The sequence below is a fragment of the Pan paniscus genome, chromosome 1 (assembly GCF_029289425.2).
Source record: "Pan paniscus chromosome 1, NHGRI_mPanPan1-v2.0_pri, whole genome shotgun sequence".
Classification (NCBI taxonomy): domain Eukaryota; kingdom Metazoa; phylum Chordata; class Mammalia; order Primates; family Hominidae; genus Pan; species Pan paniscus.
The window spans coordinates 52198324-52217696 of NC_073249.2; the positions used below are offsets into that span (position 1 = coordinate 52198324).

A 19373-nucleotide genomic window follows, 5' to 3' on the forward strand; every position below is an offset into this window, starting at 1 on the left:
TATTAGGTACCTCGGAACTGGGTTGAGGGAGAGGCAGAACAAGGAGCACTAGATTAAAAACTTCAGAAGTTTTATAAGTAGTGTCATTGGATTCTCTTCCACCATCTACTCATGCCGTTGCTACTAGACACCTGTCCCTCTCCCAAGGGTATTGCTAGACCGAAGTATGCCATGTAGCTACATGATGGGATATATTCTGCATGCTGAAAGCAGTGATCCTTAGGCCTTATCTCTGCAAATATCTTGGCTTTTAGATTTTATTCTCCAGGCAGCAGATCCGAGGTCTGTTTCCTGAAAATCTGAGCAACCTAAGGGCAAATATATTCCCTAACGAGTGGTATACCCAGATCACCTACAGTGAAGGCTGAGTCATCAAGACCCTCCACGTCCTTTGCCCTTCTCATCAACTTTTTAGCCTATCATACTTAATCAAGAGCAGATAGTCAAGGACCACAATACATAAGAGGAAAACCTTTAACATAGAAAATAGATTCTAACACAGATAAACAGAAAAAAAATTTAAGGAAACAGATTATTGAGGAAGAAGAAAATTTCAGAAGAAGTAAACAATTATTACTTTTTTGCCCCAGTTGAAGATATAGAATCCATTAAATGAGAATAGGATGATATATAAAAGGAATAATTTAGAGCTCTTAGAAATTCAAAGCATGATGTCCAAAGTATAGACTCAATGGAAGGGTTAAACGACAAAAAGTAGAGCAAAGGCCAGCAATATAAAATAAGGCTTAGAACATTAGAGGATCAGGCAAGTCTAGCATCTGAATAATAGGAGTTTTAGAAAGAAAGAACAGAGAAAATAGAGGGGGAAAAATCACCATTGAAATACTTCAAGATGATTTCCAGAACTGAAAGGTACGAGTTTGAGTTTGCCAGATAGAAATGACACATCATATGCTTAGATGAAAATAGACCTGTACCAAGGTACATCACTATGATATTTCAGACATGGGGAACAAAGGGAAGCTTTTCTATGCTTCTAGAGACGGAGAAGAGTCACATACATTGATTAGAACTACTTAGAGACTTTTAACAACATCAACACTAGAAGTAGGACCATAAAGTAGTGCCTTTAAAATTCTGAATGAAAATAATCTCCAACCTAGAGCTCTGTTCTCAAACTAACCAATCAGATCTCAAGATAGAATAAAGATGTTTTCATGATATCAAAAAATAAGCTTTTAATGTCCTCTTTCTCATAAAGCTACTGAAGGGTGCTCCACCAAAATGAGGGAATAAACTCATAAAGAGGAAGACAAGGGAAATAGTTGTAACCTGGGAGAGAAACAAAGACAGAACACAGGAGGATGGTGAAAGAAGATCCCAGTATGTCAAGTGTGCAGCATGTGTAATGGGTAGACCATACCATTAGTAGTATGACCCAAGACATTATGGGGATTATTGCCACCATCCCTGCTAGCATGTATCTTCTTTTAACCAGGGAACAGAATGTTAGAAAGGTCTGATTTCTTATCTGTACTGTGCCTCTGTCTAGTACCTCTATGTGCTAATGAGGTTCCTACTCTTATACTTTATGCCCTTTTCTTTGATTTAACTGATGATACTCATTTCATAGAAATGTCTTTTATTTGAGCTATCCATGAGAATTAGAGGTAGGTCATGGTAAGCTTAGAAGGAAAATGTATGGAGCAGCCTACTTACTTTGACTCTATTTCTGCCAGACTTTCAGTAGCTGGTCTGCTCTAGCTCTGCCAGATACTCCAACTATGGTGAACCCTTTGTTTTCCAGTACTTTTCATCACTTTAATTACTGACATGCCGGAAGGAGCTAGACTCTTATCTGGAGATCCTGTTCATACTATCTTCTGGGCCCTTTATCTAAGTAGTGGCAATATTGTTAGGTTTGTGCTTGTTACTCAGGTTTTCAAAAGCATATGATATCTTGTTTAGCTTTTTATTCTCTATATATTATTTCTGAGGGGGGTGGTAAGGAGGAAGGAAGATGAGATCAGGGAGGAGTAGGGGTAGACATTCTAAGGTACTAGTAATGTTCTTATTCTGCATATAAGTGTTTACTATTCTTTAAACAGTACTTATAAATTTTTTACTCTTCAGTATATAACAGTTTTATAATTAAAAAATGAGAAATGCCATTTTCTTAAAATAGCAGCTATTATGGTCAAATGGGAAAATCAGTACACTATATGAAAACATTTATACATTGATAAATTATAAAGTTTATTATATATATTATACATTCATTTTTCCCCTTAAAGATCTTTCTGTAAAAAGAAAAAGCAAACAAGGCAAAACAAGAATCCCAAAGATAACCTTTCCATCTTTTACTATAACTATTTAACAGGTAGGGATCTGGGAATATCTTTAGAGATATTTTCCACAAAGCTGGGTGTTATCTACAGACTGTCATATTGGTGGGCCTTGTAGAAGAGCACCATCTACTGGCAAAACTCTACTTTTATTTCAGATTCATCCTTTAAACTTACTAGGTATGGGATTGAAATAAAAACCAAGTACAGTCATGCGCCGCTTAATGATAGTGCTATGTTCGGAGAAATGCATTGTTAAGCAGTTTTGTCATCACACAAATATAGAGTGTACTTATGCAAACCTAGATGGTATAGCCTACTACACATGTAGGCTATGTGGTTTAGCCAGCCCATTGCTCCCAGGCTACAAACCTGTATAGCATGTTACTGTAGTGAATACTGTAGATAATTGTAACACAGTGGTAAGTGTTGATATATTTAAACATACTTAAGCATGGAAAAAGAACTGTAAAAATGGTATAAAATGTAAAAAAGAATATATGTGTTTGTGTAGGTTACCGATCATGAGTAGAGCTTGCAGGACTAGAAGTTTCTCTAGGGGAGTCAGTGAGTGAGTGGTGAGTGAATGTGAAGGCCTCAGACATTAGTGTACACTAATGTAGACTTTATAAACACTGTACATTTAGGTTTCACTAAATGTATTAAAATTTTTTCCCTCAAATGAACAGCAGCTTACTGTAACATTTTTATTTTATAAACTTTTGATTTTTTCAACCTTCTTACTCATTTAAAGTAACACTTAGCTTAAAACACACATTGTACAGCTGCCTAAAGATATTTTATTTTCTATAAGCTTTTTTATATTTTTAAATTTTTTATGTTTTACTTTTTAAACTTTTTTTTGGTTAAAAACAAAAGACACAAACACAAACATTAGCCTAGGCCTACACAGGGTCAGGATCATCAATATCACTGTCTTCCACCTGCACATCTTGTCCCACTGGCAGGTCTTCAGGGGCAGTACATGCATAGAGCTGTCATGTCCTATGGTAACCATGCCTTCTTAGAGAATACCTCTAGAAGGACTTGGCTGAGGCTGTTTTACAGTTAGTTTTCTTTTTTTTTTAATAAGTAGAAGAAGTACACTCTAAATCATGATTAAAAGTATAGTAAATACATGCCAGTAACATAGTCGCTTATCATTATCAATAATTATGTACTGGACACAATTGTATGTGCTATGCTTATATACAGTTGGCAATGTAGTATGTTTGTCTACAACAGCATCACCACAAACATATGAGTAATGTATTGTGCTATGATGCCACTAGGTTATAGGAATTGTGTAGCTCCGTTGTAATCTTATGGGACAGCATTGTTTATGTGGTCTGTCATTGATTGAAATGTCATTATGCAGTACATGACTGTAGTAGTGATAGCTAAAAGCCTGCAGAGGTCAGTCATATTTCCCTTTCACTTTATTTCCCCTTAAAATAACTTTGTTCATTATTACTCAGCACTTTAGATATGTGGGGAAGCTCTGAAGGTTAGAACTGTAGGAATTGCTAGTGATGTACTTTGAGGAGTAATGGTTTCATAGTAGCCCATCCAGGGCCAGTGGGGCTGGAAGACTTAGGAATAGCAATAATTACATTCTGTATATAGGTTCCTTTTTCACATCAGCACCTGGAAGTTAGAAATACCTACAACATTTTCTTTGCTTTAAAACATTTTTTCAACAAATACTAAGCACATATTTGGAAGAAATAGTACTGATAAACTGGATTACTTAAATATTATTAAACCCTCTCTATCAAAATTCACATCAACTTAATTCAGTGTCATAATGAGCATTTTTAAATTATACTTCTTGAAAGTCTGCTTAAGTTGTGTAATTAAATCTCTGAGCAAACCAATGGCAAATGAGGCCGAAGTATTTTTTGTTTTTAAGGAGAGAGAGCTATAATAAGCATGTTTGTATACTAGTGAGAATAGAAAAGAACAAAATTATTGTAAGAAAGAGGAGAGAATTGCCATAATATCAGTTAGCTTGAATACCTTTCTAGTAAGTTTTCCAGAAATCTATTTACTATATATAGGCATTTTAAAAATCTCGAATATATATATTTTAATGCAGAACTACTTTGAAAGAACATTTGAGAATCCACAGTGGAGAAAAGCCTCACCTTTGTAGTATTTGTGGGCAAAGTTTTCGTCATGGAAGTTCGTATAGGTAAGTAAAACCATTTTTTCCCTTTATTAAGTAAGATAGAATTATATCTCTATTTTAGTTCTATTTTCTTATTACTTTGTTGAATTGAAACATTTCTTAGTCCTTATGATATGCAAAGTTGTGCAAAAACTTTACTGCATAGATTTTTTTTTTTACTAAACATTTTATTATCTTTATTCTGTGGTATAAAATATTATTAAATATTTTCTCACACCAAGTTTGCAGAAGGCTTTACTAAGGCATTATTTAAATATTTATTTCATTACTTTTCTCTGAATGAAAAGTCAGTTAAACTTAGTGTATTTCTCCACTCTTTACTATCAAAGAATATTTTAATATGAAAGTAAGACAAAGTAAAAAACTCCCCATTCTCAATTTTCAAAAGTCTTCTGTGCATTAATAGTGATTATAACTTATTTAGTTATTTCTGTGGTTGAATCCTTGACCATATTTGCAGTTTATGAAAAGTTTTTTTCTAAATAAATAATATGTAACTACTTCTGAAATGTGTGTACAATTTTAATTTTTATTAAAATGTTATAAGGCTTTAATATATACACTTTCATTTATTATTTATCTTGCTTTAAGTTTAAATTGAATACTTCCCCTTTCGAGGTAGTCTAGTCAGTTGGTCTTGGTAAAATCAACACTTATTTTGGCAATTTGCAAGGGAAAGCTATTCCTTTCATTAGAATATATATAGAGAGAGAGGCTCTGGAGATAAAAGTAATTCAAGTTAAATTAATCTTAATAATCTGAGCCTTTTATACTGTCTTTGGGTGACTATAAAATGAGCCCCATTTTGTTCTATTGGTGTGAAGAAAAGCAGTAAGATGTAATTTTCATAAAGTTGAGTTCTTAGAAAAGAAAATTCTTAAATATCAGTTTGTAGTTGATAACAATTATCCAGAATAGGACAGATTCTCCATTATTTGCTCTATTAGTCTGTTTTCACACTGCTATAAAGACATACCTGAGACTGGGTAACTTACAAAGAAAAAAGATTTAATTGACTCACAGTTCCGCATGGCTGGGAAGGCCTCAGGAAACTTACAATCATGGCGGTATGTGAAGATGCAAGCAAGGCACGTCTTACCTAGGCGAAGCAGGAGAAAGAGAGAGTAGGGGCAACTGCTGGAACACTTTTAAAGCATTAGATCTTGTGAGAACTCACTGACTGTTACAAGAACAGCATGGGGAAACTGCCCCCATGATCCAGTTACCTGCCACCAGGTCCCTCCTTCAATATGTGGGGATTACAATTTGAGATGAGATTTGGGTGGGAACACAGAGCCAAACCATACCATTTACTGTATCATTTGCTATCATCATGATATGCCTAGTCACTTGTACACTTACTTCATTTGTCTGATTCTAATTCCTTTCTGATTACTCCTACTTTTGATATTTTTGAGTCTTGGCCAGTCAGCTAGATAATAACCTTAGACATTTGATAGATTCAGTGAACTAGATTTAGGATCTAATATGATGGGAAGGAATAATGTCGAGAAGTGGTTTGAGCATATACAAATGTTGAAATGCTTTCTTGAAAGAGATGAGTAGGGACCTGGGGTCAGGTGGTAAAAGACTGAAAAGGACTCTGAAAGTCATAGAAATAAAACTAATAATGTATGAGTGGTTGAGTAGACAGCCCAGTTTTCATTGTTTATTCATCATTTATTCATTATTGAGCTTTTTCCTTCTATGTCACCAGTTTTAATGGTGTTCATTTTTTTTTCTTTATAGACTTCACTTACGAGTACATCATGATGATAAAAGATATGAGTGCGATGAATGTGGAAAAACATTTATCCGTCATGATCACCTTACAAAGCACAAAAAAATACATTCAGGTATACCATATTTTGTAATGCTAGTTTGAAAATCCTTTTTAAATACCTGAAAGGAACATAATATGATGTTATGTTTATGTTGGCTATAAGTTTAATAATTTGGTTTATGCTCATCACTTCTTTGTAATTCTGGTTCTGAAAACATTTTTTAAAAAGCATCCAAAAGGGACATAAGTTTATGACATATTCACTGTAATTTTAATTATTTGGTAACCCTTTGTGACTATAAAGTGTAAAGTTTAATTTTAAATAAATTCTCAAAATTTGCATTTTGCATATTACATGGATATATCTAATAATTGCTATTGACACTTCCTTAAAGGGAGAAGCCATGATAATTTTTCTCATTTTGATTGGATTTGAGAAGAAGTTGGTGAAACTTACATGTTAAAAGGGAAATGATTAAAATTAGGTGCTAAAAGTGTATATTATAGTGAATTTTGAAACCCTGTCTTTGGAGAAGAGTACCTTAATAATCCTGACCAATTTCAGATCTTTATACTGTATAATTTTTATATTCTGGGGATTTCTTTCATATTTTCCTCTCAGATTGATGTTCAGGAAGTGCTAAGAGAGCCAACTCTGTGAGCACAATAATGGGAAAGAGCCATCTCTATGAGCACGGTAGAACAGGTGATTATTATTATTATTTTAAACATAATTTTTGAATATAAAGTATGCAACAGGTAGTAATTATTTTCTGAGATGATCTCAATGAGATAGGTTGCAGTTGTTTTCACCACTTCTAACAGATACTAAAAATCTGATGACTTTTTCCATTGGAATTATGCCTTTTTATTTTTATGAGGAGAATTCTTAATTTCTAAGTCTAGAGGCCACATGCTTTAATTGCACACTGGTATTGAGACAGTGATTGCTTTTTAAAACCAAGCCTTTGTAAGTAAATGTAAGAATAGAGATGAGAAATTGGACTTACGTAGAATTTTTCATTATATTTGTATTTTGGCTCATTGCAAACGTAAGAAATCCTCACAGATGAAAAATCTTCTAAAAGTAAAGTACAAAGATCTGAAAATGTTTGGGTCCTTTTTATAAACAGTAAAACACCCTCATCTTAATTTAATGTATATCAATTTGAGGTGTTTGATATACAGACATATATATATATATATATATTTAAAATTCCTAAGTTTTGAAGTAGTTTCGTTTATCTTGCTCTGTTACATTGAAAGGTATGATTTGAAGTGTACAACAAAAGGCTATTGATTCCTTTTCCAAGCGGGGAAAAGATTCACATCCATGAAATTAAGCATAAATTTTTTGAAGAAAGTTATTTGAGTAAGGAATATAAAGCAAATAGTGCAGAATAAAATGTGGCTTTACTTTCCTGTTATATTTGACATCATGTGATCTTACTGTTTGATAGTTTGTTTCTGGGGATAAAAACCTGAGATGTATATTATAATGAAAATATTTGGGTCTTTATTTTAAGGTGAAAAAGCTCATCAATGTGAAGAATGTGGAAAATGTTTTGGTCGTAGGGATCATCTCACTGTTCATTACAAAAGCGTACACCTTGGAGAGAAAGTGTGGCAAAAGTAAGTGAAAAAGCAAAATGTCTCATAGTTTACATTGGCTAAGTCTCTGAGGAAAGTTGTAACTTTTTTTGTTTACTTTGTTTAATTGAAGTTAGGTTAACCAGTTCTCTTTCTCTACATTCTGTAGCATCTCTATAGACCTAAAAGAATTCAGCAAGCATATATTTTCCTCCTTGTTTTCAGTTAATTCAAAGGCCAGGGAGGTGACATGCAAGTTAACAATAATTAATAAAAAATCTTGGCATTTGGTTGCTGAGGCTCTTTGAGAGCTAAATATACTGCCTATATATTATACTTAATAAGACAGCAGTTGTTAGGAAATGTTTGCAGTCAGAATTTAAACTTGTTTCTAATCATACTAAGCATTTAAAATATTATTTTATTTGAAGGCGCTGTGTGCTATCTTGAACATCAGCTTTTTAGTATAATTTAGATATCCAAGTTTAACTGAGGTTAGTTGCTAAGTGTAAAACATTCAAGTAATTCATGTTTTTGGGTTAGGCATTTGGGCAAATGATAAATAACAGACATGTTCTAAAGTGCCAAGAGACTTCACTTAATAGTCCTGAGCATAATTAGCAAAATGTACATAGGATTAACACGCCTCCAACCACCAATTATTTTTCTAATCTTTGCTTCTAAACTTTTTTATGGTGACTACCTCAGTAACCACTTCACATTCCAGCCACTGTTGCAATCTGACCTCTGATCTTATTCTGCTCAGTTATCAGTATGACTTCCTTGTTGCCAAATCCAATAGGCATTTTTAAGTTCTTTTTTTACTGACATCTCTGCTTCAGTTCAAATCGTTTATCCTCTCCTTCCTTGAAAATCTGTATGGCTTACCATCCATGTGGTAATGACAAGGTATATTTTCATAGGGTCTTAGCCATGCAAGGCCCTACAGAATTTATCTTAAGTCCACTGTGAGGAAGTTAAAGTGTTTTGTACATATTTGTGTTGAAAATATCACTTTGTTCATAGTATAGAGCAAGGTTTCTCAGCCCAAACACTGTTGACATTTTGGACCAAGTAATTCTTTTCTTGTGTATTGTAGGACGTTTCTCAATATTCATGGCTTCTACCCATTATATGCCAGTAGCACTTATTATCGTATCCCCAGATGTGAAAAACAAAAACGTTTTCAGGCATTGCCACATGTTTTATGGGGGGCAAAATTGCCCCCAGTCGAGTACTACTTCCTCTTTCTCTATGTGCCCATGGTGACCCTGTTTGTATCTCTGTTTATATTTACCATGGATATGAATGGAATAAGGTAAACCAAGCATACTGGTTAGGAGTCTTTTGCCAGGGTTATTATTCACAACCTCAATTCACAAAATCCAAATTATCTGTGTAAATGTTTGTTTCAGGAGTTTGACACCAGCCTGGGCAACAAAGTGAGACCCTGTCTCTACAAAACAATAAAAGAAAATAAATTATCTGGGTGTGGTGGCATGTACCTGTAGTCTCAGCTACTCAGGAGGCTGAGGCAGAAGGATAGCTTGAGCCCAGGAGTTCAAGGCTGCAGTGAGCTATTATGATGCTGCTGCAACCTAGTCTGGGTGACAGAACAAGACCCTGTCTCTAACAAAAATGAAAACAACCATCTGTTTCATCAAGTAGAATTAAGTTCATCTAGGACAGTGCTTTGCATGTTGTCTTATAAATGTTGGGTTGGATGAATTGAAAAATGAGGGACATTTAAAATCCTAGGCATAGTATGTTGGTATTTCGTATTGGTAACAATGTTCTAAACATTTCCAGTAAAACTCAATGGATATGTTAAGAGCAAACTGTTTTACAGAAGATTAAGTAGCCCAGGTTTGATTTAATTATTTTGCCATGTATTCCTTCCATATGAATTGCTTCTGAGGTGAGATGGTATGGCTTTCTCAATAACTGCCACTTAAATGATAATTATTTTGTAAATATCTCAATTCTCACAATAAAATTTTCAGTTGAGAACTGTTTAACTCAAAGACACTTCTTAGGCACTATGCTGTGGTGCTTACTAAGTTAACTTTTCGGTAACTTATTGCTTTATTTCTGTCTATTATTTTATAGTAAAAATAAAGGACTAATATTTCATTTTTAAATTTAGGTATAAAATTTTATTTATAAGTTCAAATTTACAATTTTTTTGTTAGGACATGAACTGATGAGAGCAATTTCACCTTTTTGATAAATGCGGGTTTTAAAATTGCCGCAGGTTCTTTTTAATCAGCCTGAGCATCTATTTTTTAAATTTAGTTAAGGTGTAATTTACAGAAAGTGAAATTCATTCTTTTTAGTGTATAATTCTGCAAGTCATGTAATCATCACCACAATTAAGATATGGAATAGTTTCATCACCACAAAATTTCTGCCATGTCCCTTTCTAGACAACTCTTCATTTCCCCTTTAGGCCACTCTTGATCTGTTTCTACCTTATAACTTTTCTTTTTGTATATTTGGATAGCTAGTAATAATAAAAGTTCAGTGACTTAAAGCAGTTGAAAATCTACGGACCTCTTTTTATAGATTTGTTTGTTGGATGTAACTGGAAGAGGAAAAACCAGAGGCAAGCTCAACATATTAAAAGTATTTCCATGTTTCTTTGGAGTTCTATACTTTGTTAATGTGAGAATTATATACACAGTCGTAAATGAAGTTGCAACTTATTTTCATTATGTTAGTTATTAATATAATTATTAATATTGTCATATTTATTATAGTTATTAAAATTATATTGAAAAACAAATCTTTTTATTTTCTTAGATATAAAGCAACATTTCATCAATGTGATGTTTGTAAGAAAATTTTTAAAGGCAAATCAAGTCTGGAAATGCATTTTCGAACGCATTCAGGTAAAATTTAATGAGTGGTTCATAGATATATATACAGAGAGAGAGAGAGAGATAGTGTAATCAGAAGTAAAATATAGGCATTTAAACTTTGTTGTTCTTCGTTAAATTTCTTTGGTTTTCCCCATTAAGATTTTTACTTATTATATTGAAGTTCATGCCATGACTGAACAATATTCTCATCTTCTATTCTCTATTATGTAAGCTTCAATACTTTTAAATATTTTACGAAACTTGAGAAAACTTTTTCCATAAGATATTTACTCAACTTTTAGTTGTAATTTTCCCTTTTCTGATTGTTTTATGATTCTTCTTTATTTTGCTTTCTGAAGGCTTTTCTTAAGCCTTCAGATTAAATTCCTTTTTATCTTTTATTTTCTTCTCTTTTAAAAGAGTAATGCAAATATGACCTCATTGTCTTGTTTGCCAAGTTACCATCGTTTCATTTTCCTTTTTACATAGCCAGTCATGATTTATAGGTAGTTATAGTAAAAGGCTTTGCCTCAGCTGCTTTCCAGAAGTCGTCATTTGCAAAATCTTTCTTTTTTCTCCGTTGGGAATGTTACTACATTTTGAAATACAGAATATGTTAGATTCTTTCTTATATATTGTCTGAATCCTTGTTTGCCTTTACATATAAATTAACATTTTTAAAACCTTGTTTTCCTTAAGAAACAAGCCCATTTATGTATTTATGGCTGCTTTGTTTTATATTCAATTCGGATTTTGTCAAGCTGCTATTCTGGAAGAGAAAAATAAGTGATTTCATAAATATTAGAATGGGAAATAACTGAATTTGGGCAATATTATTAGCAAATAGTTGCAGTAAAGGATTTACTACTGATACAGTGCTGCTGTTAAAAGCAAAGTTACAGCCCTCTCCAAATAAAAAAAGGCATAATTTGGGAGAGCATAAATAAAAGTGTAAAATGAGGAAATGAACTTGATGGTATCTTCCATATCTTTTGTAAATAATTAACCTAATAGAACTCATGACTTGAAAGAGATGGTGAACTTACAGAAAGTTAATTTCAAACCATTGATGATTTAAGAACTGTACAACTTGAGTAGAAATTTAGTGCTGACTACATTGCATCAAAATTTTTAAAAACACTGATTTATAGTGATTGGCTGGTGGCCAGTGACAATGTGGAACATCAATCTCTGGATATTTCACAGTTAATTGGAATTAGAAGACAAGTCTCTCTGCCCTTTGAAAATTGAGGACATTAGCTCTATGATGGAATAAGACAAAGACTATGGCTATTATGAAATGAGAGGGAAAAATAATAGAAGGCAAAAGTCAGCAAATACTTGTTGAGGGCTAGATAGTAAATGTTTTAGGCTTTGCAACTAATAGTCTGTCACAATCATTCAGCTCTGCTGTTGTGATGTGAAAGCAGCCATAGACAATGTGTAAACAGATGAAGCATGCCTGTATTCCAATAAAACTCTATTTACCAACTCTCAATCTAAAGTGACCAACAGTCTACCCAGATAGGACTTCACAGAGTGGCTTTTGCAAGAAATGGTCACCATGTTCCCAAGTCCATTTTTGAGATTTATAGGTTCAGAGACTCAATTTTATCTGTGCATTGAGAGTTATAAGTATTGTGAGTAATTCTTCACAGTAAACACTGGGAATAGATTAGCCAGAATGTCATTAATTTACATTCTAGAAAATGAGATATTAATGTTTACTAGCTAGGGTATCTTTATCAAGGAAGCAGAATTGCTGAGTTTATTAACCAGAAGGAAAATTGCCAAATGTAGAGATAGAGTAAAATTAGATAGTAATTTTATGGGATAGTTTATCCAGGAAATGGTGAAGGATTTTGAACCATCCTTACCCTCATAGCAGGTGACCAGAAAAATTTTGTTCTTCAGATTTTTTTTTTCCTTAGTTGGGATACCCTTAGTTCATTATATATATTGCTAAATTTTTGTTTTCTAGAATTTCCTTAACTAGATTTCCTCTATAACCTTTTTTCTTCTGTTAGTATGTCTTTTCTCCATATCCTCATCTGGAGAAACAATAAAATGTGTTTGTTTCAGTTTTGGCCAGTTCAGTACACCTAATTGCTTCAAATGAGTATGTACAATCAATGCATATCCTAGGGCTTTTGAAGAGTTTGGCACTCAATAAATATTTGCTGAGTAAATAAATTTATTATGTTCTCCTATGACTCTTCTCTATTTTTTTTTTATTTTTTTAAACCACACAGTTAGATAAATTAGTTGGAAAATGTATATGATTTTCTTGTACAGATGGCTTTTTCTAATCATGAGTTTTGTTTGTTCAATCCTCAGAATGTAGTGATTACATCTATTCTTTAACAGCTGTCTTGTTGAAACATATTCATTAAATTGGCATAAAGATGACCACAAATTTAGGACTTGATTTTAATGTTGACTGATTTTTTTATTCAAGGTGAATTTTCTTTGTAAGCTTTTTTTTATTGACGTATAGCACACAAAGTGCACAAATCTCAAACAGTTCAATTAATTTTTATGAATGAATCCATCAATGTAGTCATGACTCAGATCAAGATATTAAAACACTACCAAGATTTCAGAAGGATTCTCTATGGCTCCTCCCAGTCAGTAACCTCCTTGCAAAGATGATGACTATTTTGACTTATATTAATAGCACCAAAAATTAATTTTGTCTATTTGAACTTCATATAAGTGAAATCATGTAGTATGTAATCTTTTTTTTCTGGATTCTTTTACCTAATAAATATTAAGTGTGGATTCCCTTATGACAGTAATTTGTTTCTTTTCATTTTCATCTTCATATGACTGTTACAATTTATTCATTCTACTTTTATGGATACTTGGTTTATATTTGCTTGGTTCTCTTAGGAATAAAGCTGCTGTGAACATCCTTGTCCATGTCTTTTCATACACATATGCATTCTTTTCTCTTATATATATTCATGGCCCTAGGACTCCTGGCTCATAGGATATGCATATGTTCTACTTTAGGAGATACTACTAAGTAGTTTTTTCAAAGTAATTGTGTCAATTTACACCACCAGCAGCCACATATGAGAATCTCAATTGCTTCACATTTTCACCAACATTTGATACTTTTTTTTTAATCCATTTGATAGATACGTAGCACTATCTGAGAATGGCTTCGACTTGCACCTCTGTGATGAGTATTGATGTTGAATACCTGTTCTTGTGCTCACTGGCCATTTGGATATCTACTTTTGTGTAATACTAGATTAATTCTTGTACTCATTTTTAAAAATTGGAGTGTCTGTCTTTTTCTAATGGATTTGTAGGTATTCTTTCTACATTCTGGATATATATATTACAGATACCTTCTCCTCTATGACTTACCTTTTCACTCTTAATGATGTCTTTTGACGAACAAAGGTTTTGAAGTTTAAAGACGTCATGTACCATTTTTTTCTTTATAGTTCTTTTGTGTCCTCTTTAAGAAACTTTTGCTCAACCCAAGGTCATTAATATTTTTTGCTGTTACCTTCTAGAAGATTTATTTTAACTTTCTTATCTAGATCCATGAACTTTCTATAATTTGTTTGTGTGTTTGTTATTAGGTAAAGGTGAAAGTTCTTTTTTTAACATATGGTTATCCAATAGCTTTAGCGCTATTTTTTGGAAAGATGATCCTTTCTCACTACATTTCATTGGCATATTGTTGTAAATTAAGTGATCATATATGTGTGCTTTGTTTGTCAACTTTTTAGTTTCAAATGTGTTTATTATTTTTGTCCCTTTGTATTTTTATATAAATTTAGAAATAGTCTGTTAATTTCCACACACAAAAATACTGGCTAGGAATTATTGGAATTTCATTGAACCTGTGGTCAACGTTTCCTTAACTGATTTTTTTAATAACATCGTATCATCCAGTCTGTGAAACACCTCCATTAATTTGTTTAGATTTTTTTCAAAGACGATTTGTAGTTTTTAGTGTAGCTATCTTACACATTTTGCATTAGATTTATGCCTAGGTATTTGATATTTTTGTATCAAATTTTGACCTTTTTTTAATTTTATTTTTTATTTGTTTCTGGTATACAGGAATAGAATTGAGTTTGTTTATTGACTTTTTATCCAGTGACCTTGCTAAATTTCTATTAAATTTTATAGTTTGCCTCTAGCTTTTTTTGAACTTTCAAAGCATGCAAACAAGTTATCTGTGAATAATGACAGGTTCATTTTCCTCTTTTTAGTCTTTATAACACACACTCTCTCTCTCTGTCTTTCAGGGTTGGGAAGTAAACCTTTTTGCTTCGGTCACATTATTGCTTTGGTCACATCTCCAGTAGAAACATTGAGAGTAGACATTATTTTCTTATTCTCATCTTCAAGGGAAAAGCTTTCAATAATTCACAATTTAAAGTATGATATTTTTTATAGGTTTTTTGTAGATAGTCAGATAAGGAAATTACTATGCCTAGTTTATGTAGAGTTTTTGTCATGAATAGTTGTTGAATTTTATGTTTTTTCTGTATTGATTGAGGTGATCATATTTTTTTATTTATGTGGTAAATTATACTGATTGATTTTTGAATATTAAACCTCATTTCTGGAATAAACCCAGACTGGTTTGATATAGTATCTTGCTAATGATATATTATCTTGTTTATCCTGTTCATGGTGTATTGAAGATATAATATATCCTGTTCACGCTTGGTGCGATGGCTCACAAACCGCTGTAATCCCAGCGCTTTGGGAAGTCGAGGTGGATGATTTGCTTGAGCCCAGGAGTTCAAGACCAGCCTGGGAAACATGGCAAAACCCCTTCTCTACAAAAAATCCAAAAATTAGCCAAGCGTGGTGGCGCATGCCTGTAGTCTGAGCTACTCTAAAGGCAGAGGCGGGAGGATCACCTAGCCTGGGAGATTGAGGCTGCAGTGAACTGGGATGGCACCACTGCACTCCAGCCTGGGTGATGGAGTGAGAACTTGTCTCAAAAATAAACAAATATTCAAACACATAAATATACAGACATACACATACATATATCCTGTTCATGATATATTATCCTGTATAATTGAATTCAATTTGCTTATATTTTATACATTTTTTTGGTTCACGAGACATATTGCCTATATCTTTTCCCTTGTAATGTCCCTGACAGGCTGTGTTATCATAACTATGCTGGTCTCAAAAGATGATTTGGGAAATAATTTATCTTTTTCAGTTATCTGGAGGAGTTTGTGTAAAATTGGCATCATTTCCTCATTAGTGTTTGCAAGAATTGACAGAATAAATTCCTGAGTTTGTTTTCTGTAGGGAAAGGTTTTAATTAAATTTTTTTGTTGTTGTTGTTTTTGAGACCGAGTCTCACTCTGTCACCCACACTGGAGTGCAATAGCGCGATCTTGGCTCACCACAACCTCCACCTCCTGGGTTCAAGCGATTCTCCTGCCTCAGCCTCCTGAGTAGCTGGGATTACAGGCACCAGCCACCACACCCAGCTAATTTTTTTTTTTTTTTAAGTAGAGATGAGGTTTCACCATCTTGGCCAGGCTGATCTCTAACTCCTGACCTTGTGATCTACCCACCTCGGCCTCCCAAAGTGCTGGGATTACAGGTGTGAGCCACCATGCTGGGCCTAATTAAAGATTTTTTGTGTGTTTTTTAATTTGTGTTTTAGTATGACCGTTAAAGAGCTGTCATATTTTCAATTTATTTATTCACTTTAAAGGTATTCTGTTAATCTAAAATGTGAAATCTATTGGCAGAATTTGGGGTATTTTGTTATTGATCTTTTTAGTGATGATAGTGTCTTTAGTGATAACCTTTTTGTCATTCCTGTTACTAGTAATATGCCTTTTCTTGCTAAGGATTTATTGATTTCATTAAGCTTTTGAAAGAACCACTAGGTTTTGCTGATTTTTCTCTTTGTTGATTTATTTTATTTTTCATATCTGCTTTCTCTTTTGTATTTCTCCTATTTTGCTTGTATTTCTTCTTTTTTTAATTATTATACTTTAAGTTCTGGGATACATGTGCAGAATGTGCAGGTTTGTTACATAGGTATACACGTGCTATGGTGGTTTCCTGCACCCATCAACCCGTCACCTACATCAGGTATTTGTACTTATGCTATCCCTCCCCAGGCCCCCCATCCCCCAACAGGCCCTAGTGTGTGCTGTTCCCCTCCCTGTGTCCATGTGTTCTCTTTGTTCAGCCTCAGTGAGGCGACGCCCCACCCTGGTTCTGCTCGCCCTCCATGGGCTGCACCCACTGTCTAGCCAGTCCCAGTGAGATGAGCTGGGTACCTCAGTTGGAAATGCAGAAATCACCTGCCTTCTGCGTTGATCTTGCTGGGAGCTGCAGACTGGAGCTGTTCCTGTTTGGCCATCTTGTCAGCCACTGGCTTATATATATATATTTTTTAATTTGCCTTTCCCTGCCTTTTTTATGGGGATGCCTAAGTTGTTAAATTGTAGTATTTCTTATTGTTTATTGTATGTATTTTAAAGCCATGTTATCCTCTAAATACTGCTTTAGTTACATTCCATACATCACTTTTTTTTTTTTTTTTTTTTTTTTTGAGATAGAGTCTCGCTCTGTTGCCCAGGCTGGAGTGCCGTGGTGCGATCTCGGCTCACTGCAAGCTCCGCCTCCCGGGTTGACGCCATTCTCCCGCCTCAGCCTCCTGAGTAGCTGGGACTACAGGCGCCCACCACCACGCCCAGCTAATTTTTTTGCATTTTTAGAAGAGACGGGGTTTCACCGTGTTAGCCAGGATGCTCTCGATCTCCTGACCTCGTGATCCGCCCGCCTCGGCCTCCCAAAGTGCTGGCATTACAGGCGTGAGCCACCATGCCTGGCTCCGTACCTCATTTTTAATTTCATATTTCCATTATAATTCAGTTAAAAATATTTTCTAATGTCTGTTCTATATTGTTCTCTCGTTAATGGTTTACTTCAAATTGTATTACCCAATTCCTAAATATGTGGGGATTTTCTAAGCAAGTTTATGTTACTGATACCTAGTGTAATTCTACTCTTGTCAGAGAAGATATTCCATTCAAATATTCTACATTCTTCATTTTTTACCACTTATTTTGTAAGTTACTGAGATGTTTATGTGAAAATCTCTACTGTAACCATGATTGTAAATTGTTTATTTCTTTTGATTTTTTCATTTTTTGCTTTATGTATTTTGAGGTTATATTATTATATATAATATATTAGATATGTATTATATATAATATATATAATATATTAGATATGTATTATATATAATATATATAATATATTAGATATGTATTATATATAATATATATATAATATATTAGATGTGTATTATATATTATATATAATATATTAGATACATATTATATATCTAATATAATATATGTATTAGATATATATTAGTCATATCTTTCTGTTGAATGGTCTTTTATATCATTATAAAATGTTGCTCTTTATTATGGGATAAAGATTACCAGCACTCTTTTGGATACTTTTATATTAAATATTTTTTCTTTTTTTACTTCCAAGGCTTCTTTGGACTTATATTTATGATATGCATCTTTTGGTATTGTTTAATTATCTATTTTGATCATCTTTGTCCTTTAATTTGTATGTTTAGTTCATTTAAATTATATGTGATTTCTCACTTATTTGGGCTTGAATGTATCATCATGCTGTTTACACAATTGATTCCTTGATGCTTTTTTCTCGTCTTCACTTTGTTTATAATCATTAAGGATTGTTGTTGTCATTTTTCCCTCAGTTAGCTTCTTAATTATGTGTTCTTTCATTATGTTTTTAGTGGTTACCCAGGATAACAATGTGCATTCTGAAATTGTTACAGTCTACTTTACCTTCTAGAAAAGATAAATAAAATAATTGAAATTATTCGTCACTTTCCAGAAACTGCAAATATCTTATAACACCCTTATCTTTCTTATCTGTTATATATTGTATGTATTTAAATTCTTCATGTCTCTTAAAACCCAAAGACATCGCTTTTTTGTTTTAAATATTTAATATTATTTCGATTTAACCATGTATTTATTCTTTACTGTTTACTGTTCTTCCACCTGGAGTCATTTTCCTTATGCATGAAAAGTTCTCTTTCATGCAGTCTGCTGGCACCATATTATTTGTCTGAAAATGTTTTTATTTTACCTCATAGTTAATTTTTTTTCTGACTGTAGAATTTACGTTAGCAGCTTTTTTCATTTGGCACTTTAGATAGGTTATTTTTGGTTTTGGAGCTTGTTTTGCTTTTGTTGAAAAAATATACTATCAGTCTTATTGTTGCTCATTTGAAGGAAATGTCTCTTTTTAATTGGCTACTTTTTTAGATTTTTCTGTTTTTGGTTTTCAGAAGTTTTACTATAGTGTGCCTTGATTTGAGTGTTTGTGTGTGTGTATGTGTTTTGTATTTTGTGAGGTTTATAGTGTTTATTGAATCTGTGACTTGATGTCTTTTATTTAGGAAGATTCTTGGCCATTTTCTTTTTAAATATTGCTATTGCCTATTCTCTCTCCTCCTCCTGAGACTTCGATTACATGTACATTAGGCATCTTCATTTATCTTTTTTAGAGTTTCCTTTTTTTCCCATAGATTCCAATCTCTGGTAAAATTTACTTTTCCTGTATTGTCC

The 19373-nt window shown here is 33.2% G+C and overlaps 1 protein-coding gene across 3 annotated transcripts in view; it reads left to right on the plus strand.

The window, feature by feature from the left end:
- Nucleotides 1–19373, plus strand: part of ZBTB41 (zinc finger and BTB domain containing 41) — a 50093-nt gene that overhangs the window by 20990 nt on the left and 9730 nt on the right. For 2 of the 3 annotated variants that reach the window (XM_003823079.5, XM_034943092.3), the window contains exons 7-10: nt 4405–4500; nt 6247–6353; nt 7807–7912; nt 10673–10761. In XM_003823079.5, the coding sequence (XP_003823127.1) occupies nt 4405–4500; nt 6247–6353; nt 7807–7912; nt 10673–10761 (398 nt within the window). Of the gene's footprint in view, nt 1–4404; nt 4501–6246; nt 6354–7806; nt 7913–10672; nt 10762–15005; nt 17804–19373 lie in introns of those variants that run through there. The other variant, XM_034943099.3, reaches the window with a different exon arrangement.